Below are 6,643 nucleotides of genomic sequence, written 5' to 3'. Positions count from 1 at the left end.
CATTGCCCATATAGTGTTAGCATTAGGAATACAAAAATAATAATCAATCGACGATTAAAACACGAGCCAAAAACCTTGTGACGGATTGTAATCACTATCTATACATAAACTATCGGCAACCGACACATTCCATCTCTTTAGCACTTCAGATTTATAACAACGGACATGATCCATCTCATCTGCTTGCACCTGGTTGACGCAGTGGAAGCATTTGGTATCAAAAATCGGCAATTTGTAAAACTTACTATTCAAACCCTTTATCTTATCTGAACACTTGAAAAACCTAATCGAGTAGGCACTTCAAACAACCGTTTGAAAGACTCCTTGAGGACATATTTCCTTTGCCAAAACAGATATAACCACAGCATTATACTTAATCAGTTTTATCTGAGTGAATGACAAACAGTAGGCATTTGTTTATAGTACTCCAGCGCAATTGAAACTTTGTCGTTGAATGAATAGTTGTTCTGGTCAATCGATGCCTGTCTGTAAGGTCATAACGTTCATTCCTCAACTAACGACTCATACAATAGTTGGTTGTTAGATCGGCCATACTTTAGAAACATTAAATGAAGAAACTAAACCTATAATAAAATAAAAAACAAATTGTACAGTCCACGCTCTCTGGGCACGTTGGGAAACAACGATACTTATCTACTCTTAAGCTAGCACTAGCACGCTATGATTTCTAAGTTTTGTGTGAAATGGAGAAGGCAATGGTAATACCACTATCCATATTGTTCAGGACGTCGTGTGTGTTCTACATAATGGCTACGAACGCTAGGAATAAGAATAACCGATCGGACCATCGCCAGGTCGAGACCAATACATATTTTAATTATTTTGAAACATTCGGCGGGAAGCTATGAGCTTTGCCTAACAGTGGACGTGTTTTAAGCCAATTAGCTGCCTAATCAGACCAGACATTTTCGACGGTACAAGTTCTGATAGAAATTAAGATTGCAAGTATTTTTCAAAGTACGTACGTGAATTTGCTAGTAATGTGAATCAGGCGTATATTGAATGAGTAAATCCCATTGAAATCCAGCTAATGTCGAACCAAGTTAAATCATTCGTTCATAAGATGTGTTAAATAATTCTTTATTTCATTAACGCCCATCTATAAACTCTTGTAAAGGCTACAAGAGATGATTTGTTATCTCTCCTTAGTACAATAGTTTCACTTATCGGAATAAATACCCGTCAATTTGGGCATATAGATAGCCTGTCGATCACCGGCCGCTGTTACTCGACGCTCGACGCTGGTCAAGTAAGGTAAGATAAAAAGATTGCATAATTTTTAGGTTATGTTTTTATTTTTATTCTATGTTTGATTCACTAAAAGTTCATGACCGATTGGAGATTAGGAAAATGTTTTCCAGATGTATTTGTTATTTATTTCGACCAGTAAAATATAGTTTATCGTTTTGTTTTTGGGATGTTTCGTGTTTAGTTTTAATCTGTTTATGAGTTTGTATATTAATTAAGGTATCTACTTGCGTGTGATAACTTTTTAAAAATATTAGTTCCACGCGGGGCATATGAACTTTTCAATAATATAAAATGTGAAAAATACTATCAGTTTATGCTAAAAAAATTAGAAAAATCTTAACATTAAAATCGAACTTTATTTATGTAGTTGTTCATTAGATAAATATCTTTATGCTTTAAAATTTTACGTAATTTTGTAGAAAATCTTAACTAAACTGATAAATTCTTTTGATTGAAGACCTGTTAATAAATTAAAGTTAGTTAATAATTACTCTTTTCCTAACTCATTAAAGAAATTAAAATCATGGATAGTAATGAGGTAATCGCATGATTTATCCATAAAATGGTTTAAGAGCTTGAACTACTAAAACACAAATAAAATTTGCCATAATCGTACAATGTTTGTTTTTAATTTATTCTTTACTAGCTTTTGGCCGCGGCGTCGCCCGAGTGAATTCACTTGCGGGCAAAAGCTACCACGGGAACTATTTTTTTTTTCTCGATATGAATGGTAACTTATAACTTATGGCAATAGTCCTTCCCGGCCCATCTCCTGTCGTATAAACTAGTACTTATTTGAGTGACATAAAGCGTGAGTAGGTAACAAACAAACTAGTTGTTTTTTACCTATTCAGGAATAATTAGGTCTGCCTCTCCCATTCTTCATTATTATTTTTGGTGAGCGACTTTCATGTTGAATATTTTTATTTGGTCCGATTTACCGCGCTTCGTAACATTTGTTAGATTATTGATAGTTTATGAAAATGTATAATTTATTGCTACTCTGTTTATATAATTTCGAAATAACTCTATGCCAGGATATTGAGGTAGGTACACTTTGTTTAACTCAAAATATTTTATGAAAAAAATAATAATATTGGGAATTTCCATTAAAAGCACTCATATGTAGGTAACTAAATTTGGAAAAAAACAACAAAAACATTTTAGCAAGCTAAGTTGGTTATTGTTGGATAATGCTCAACTACCTATAATTATGTTATAATCGCTTTATCTTGTTAAATAATTAAGTAGATGCACCGTAATTGTTTCATTCTCTAAGGATAAGATTTTTGTTGGATAAGATAGATAAACTATCTATGTTAAAAAGCCATTATCACGTAAAAATACTGTTGTCGATTGATGATTCTGACGATAGCAAATCAATGTAACGCTATCTTTTTTATCTACATAATCAAATATAGGCGTAGTGGAGGTATTTAACCAAATTTTCCACTGTTTGATTATACATTTCTTCATTCAAAAATATAAATTACGCCAAGCGTGTTGCGACCATTGGTTGCGACGCGACACGCACAATGAACGCGTCTTATGAAGTAACTTAAAATCGTAATCAGCTTTTCCCGTTAATTTTGAGAGACTGAACAGGACAGGCCTAAATAAAGCGTAGCATATAGCATGTTTGTCCTATCTATACTCCATTTGTCCTATGCAGTTGCTTGCGCTACATCCGCGCGATGCATAAATATTATTGTTTCTGTTCGCTATTGTACTTCGAAGCACTTGATTGCGCGTTATCACGGATGAAATGACCGCTTCAAGGACAATCGAGTGGAATTAGACAAATGCACTCGAATTACGCACCCTTGTGAAGAGATTCATAACTTGACGGATGAAATATTCTCATGATAGCCGAACAGACAACTTCGATGTCCTTGGTGAGCAGCTATTGTCAAATTTTAGACTTTTTTAACGTTTGAGAAATTGGCATTACGCAAAAATTATCTCGCAAAAACTACCCATAAAACTATGAACATTTAATATGTACTTTTTATCTTGAAATTAAATATCTTTTGTACATATTGTTCACATAACAATTGCAGATGTCCCACAAAGTAACAAAGATCACGGAGCCCGTGGTGCTGGGCGAGGGCCCGCACTGGGACGAGCGAGTGCAAGCGCTGTACTTCGTCAGCATCCACGAGCAAACTATACACAAGTACGTGCCGGCCACCAAGGAACACACCAGGACTAAACTCAGTGAGTAAAATTTGCAAATTAACGACAAATTGTGGCTATTTGATTATTTTTTTATGCAACTAACCACGCAAACAGCCTGCTTAGTAGTCTAGAAAAAAAACAATAGGAGATTCCACTGGAGTTCTGACCGTCGGTAGCTTGGGTCTTCATCGGCGGATATCCTTTTTTATGTCATGAAAGAATATACAGTTATTAATTATTATTATTTTAACTATTATTCGAATTATTTCTATTTATATTTTTTATTTACAAGAGTGCGAAAAGTGGGAAAAATAAATAAATGAAATATAAAAAAAAAATACAATAAGCTATACATATGGACCAATAGCCCACTTATTAATAAAACTAATATCTGTTTATGTAAAAGTTATTACTTGGTAACTAAATTGCTTGAATTTGTTCCCGTTTAAAAATTGTTAATCTCGTCATCTTAAATCACATAAATATAAATACCACAATTTCAGACGGTCGCGTCGGCTTTATCGTGCCAGTGGAGGGCAGGACCGACCAGTTCGTGGTCGGAGTCGAGCTGAAGTTCCTGCTGGTGCAGTGGGACGGCAAGAACAACAGCGAGGCGAAGCTGTTGAAGGAACTGTGTGAGGTGGACCAGCAGACCAAGAACAGGCTCAATGATGGCAAGGCTGATCCTAGAGGAAGGCTTTATGCAGGTAGAGATCTCATTGTCGTATTCTTCGGAGCTGAGGGTGGTCGTGGCCAGTCAAAAAAATTATTCCGAAATTAGATATTCACAGGCACTTTTTCACGTCATATATAATATTTATCAAAGCTACAAACTGCTAGAGTTTCGTAACGACTACTGGTTAGACTGGACTATTCTGGAAATAAATTTACATACTACTTACTACAGTTTCGGGCCTAGAGAGTATTCTAGCCTATTGGGTACTAAGGTAAAACCTCCTTAGCACCCAATAGGCCTACTACCTCCGAAGAATAATTCTGGGAAAATAATAAATGTTACCCCTGCAGATAAATAAATAAATGTTTACGCGTTTCATAGAGTATTGTTTTAAATTCAATAAATTTCATTTTCTTCCTTATCTTTTCTACATGCATAACAGCGCGGCATGCAGAACTTTAATTTTAAGAACCACCTGTCACTTTCTTTCAATTATCGCACATACGAGTACAAGCAGAAACTCGGTAGTGTTATGTAAATAATCATTGTGCCTAAGATACACTTCAGAATGCACGTTTTTAATGATAATGGTAGAAACAAATAAATTTTTGAACATTACGATAAAAACCGTCCCCAGGAACCATGGGCCACGAGGAGCCCCCCGGCGTGTTCGTGCAAGAGGCCGGGTCGCTGTTCGTGCTGGAGCGCGCGAGCGCGCGCGCGCGCACGCTCGCCGCGCGCGTCGGCATCTCCAACGGGCTCGCCTGGGACGAGCGCAACAGAGCCATGTACTACGTGGACTCCATGGACAAACACATAAGGAAGTACGACTGGGATCCCGACACTGGCAACATTTGTAAGTCACTTGTTTTTGGATATTTTTAGCATTCGGTAATTATTTTTCTCTTATGTCTGTGTGACGGAAACGTTCAACATTAGCTATATTTCATTGCGTGAATTGTTTCAAGTTTAATTAATAGGTTCATTAATTTTATTCCACATAGAGATAAAAATACGTTAATCTGTATTGCTACAAATAGTAAGGCGTGTCGTCACAGAAGGTGAAGGCTGAAAATCAATGCTGGGCATTTTGTTCAGCGTAACTCTGAGCCCTCACCCATTGCACCCACTCTTAGGTGTGTTCAATCAATTATATTCCATTAATACAAGAAATAAACTAGTTTTATAAATAACAGACGAATTAGTGTGCTGCAACAAAGCAAAAAGGGTATAAACTCGGCGAACTCTCTGCGCTTTAGCACACAAACACAGATTTTTCAATTAAGGTTGTCACTACGAGCGCTAAACTTATTAAAACCAAATCGCTTGCGTACCATGAACTGAACAGCACATCAACCTATTTAAACTCATTGCAAATTCAATCTTATTACCGCAGCATAAAGATCCATGCTTGACATGTTGACTCAGTTTACATATAGGTACTTATTTAGCCTCATATTTTGCAGCAAACATGACGTACGTTTTTGACTTCGTCAAAAATGGAATTGCCGGGGTCGGAGACGGCGGCACCATCGACACCGACGGGAACCTGTGGTGGTGCGTCTTCGACGGTTCCTGCGTTCTCCAGATCGACCCTAACACAGGGAAGGTCCTGAGGAAAATCGACATCCCAGCCAAGCAGGTCACGTCCTGCACTTTCGGAGGTCCCAACTTCGATACCCTGTTTGTGACGACTGCGAGTATGACCATTGGCGAAGAACAGAAGCCACCTTGCGGCTCATGTTTCATGGTCACCGGTCTCGGGGTGAAAGGATATCCCAATGTCAACGTCAAATTATAAAATCACAAAATACGATTCGCTGTTTTTACATCACAATACAAAATTCTTTTTCTTTTATGGACTCAATACAGAAGTAAATCGAATCGCTACAAGCCGTTGTATTGTCATTATAATGAGTATCGAAAAGCGATGCCAGTTTTCCAAAGAGTCTTTAAATATATCGTTATTTTTAAAAATCGTGTTTAATGTGTTCCATAATTCCAAAGTTGTAAACTGTATCGATTATATTCAATTTTATGACATTTATTTTGTAAAATGTATTTTGTGAAAAATTTAATATAATCTTGTAAAACAGTTATTATTGTTTTTATTCTTTCCCAGAGAAATTGTTGTGGTATAACGCGAAATATGAATAAATGAATTTTAAAAAATGAGTAATCCGAGCGATATTTCATTGTTGGCAACATTTAACCTAGCCGCCATCTTGATTGTCCTGGCGGAGGTCAGTTTCAAGTGCAAGAGATTTTTGTGCCATTTTTGTTAATTCTTTTCAAATGGTTGAAACCACATCAGTCATATTTTCTTTTATGATCGAAGTGAGGCGCGATAATTTTTAAGTTTTGTATGTAAAATAATTTCTAATGTTGAAATTATTTTTGAAATCGGCGAATGATAGTTTCTGAGATTACCCGCCTAAAACATACAAACTCACTCTACCTCTTTTTAATATTAGTATAGATTTCCTACCATTGCTTCAACAAAAATGAATAAAACAC

The 6,643-nt window shown here is 36.3% G+C and overlaps 1 protein-coding gene across 3 annotated transcripts; it reads left to right on the top strand.

The window, feature by feature from the left end:
• Positions 1-1,116: 1,116 nt before the first annotated feature.
• On the top strand, positions 1,117-6,225 carry LOC128671846 (regucalcin-like). 3 transcript variants are annotated; one of them, XM_053748654.1, is made up of 5 exons: positions 1,117-1,275; positions 3,333-3,489; positions 3,954-4,157; positions 4,764-4,982; positions 5,593-6,225. In XM_053748654.1, the coding sequence occupies exons 2-5, from the start codon at positions 3,333-3,335 to the stop codon at positions 5,925-5,927; spliced, it is 915 nt and encodes a 304-aa protein (XP_053604629.1). In that variant the 5' UTR covers positions 1,117-1,275; the 3' UTR covers positions 5,928-6,225. The 3 variants fall into 3 exon arrangements, with proteins under 3 accessions (XP_053604629.1, XP_053604627.1, XP_053604628.1); XM_053748652.1 differs by lacking the exon at positions 1,117-1,275 and adding an exon at positions 2,241-2,318; XM_053748653.1 differs by lacking the exon at positions 1,117-1,275 and adding an exon at positions 3,144-3,167.
• The last annotated feature ends 418 nt before the right edge of the window (positions 6,226-6,643 follow it).

The sequence above is a fragment of the Plodia interpunctella genome, chromosome 8 (assembly GCF_027563975.2).
Source record: "Plodia interpunctella isolate USDA-ARS_2022_Savannah chromosome 8, ilPloInte3.2, whole genome shotgun sequence".
Lineage (NCBI taxonomy): Eukaryota > Metazoa > Arthropoda > Insecta > Lepidoptera > Pyralidae > Plodia > Plodia interpunctella.
Note: the sequence above shows the minus strand (reverse complement) of the source record. Positions and strands in the feature narration are given on the sequence as shown.

What these genes read in the sequence shown, in the direction of transcription:
- LOC128671846 (XM_053748652.1), top strand. Translation starts at nt 2,250, where the DNA reads ATGAAAATGTATAATTTATTGCTACTCTGTTTATATAATTTCGAAATA. An exon ending in CTCTATGCCAGGATATTGAG is followed by an intron (nt 2,319 to 3,332) that starts GTAGGTACACTT and finishes TAACAATTGCAG; the next exon opens with ATGTCCCACAAAGTAACAAA. An exon ending in ACACACCAGGACTAAACTCA is followed by an intron (nt 3,490 to 3,953) that starts GTGAGTAAAATT and finishes CCACAATTTCAG; the next exon opens with ACGGTCGCGTCGGCTTTATC.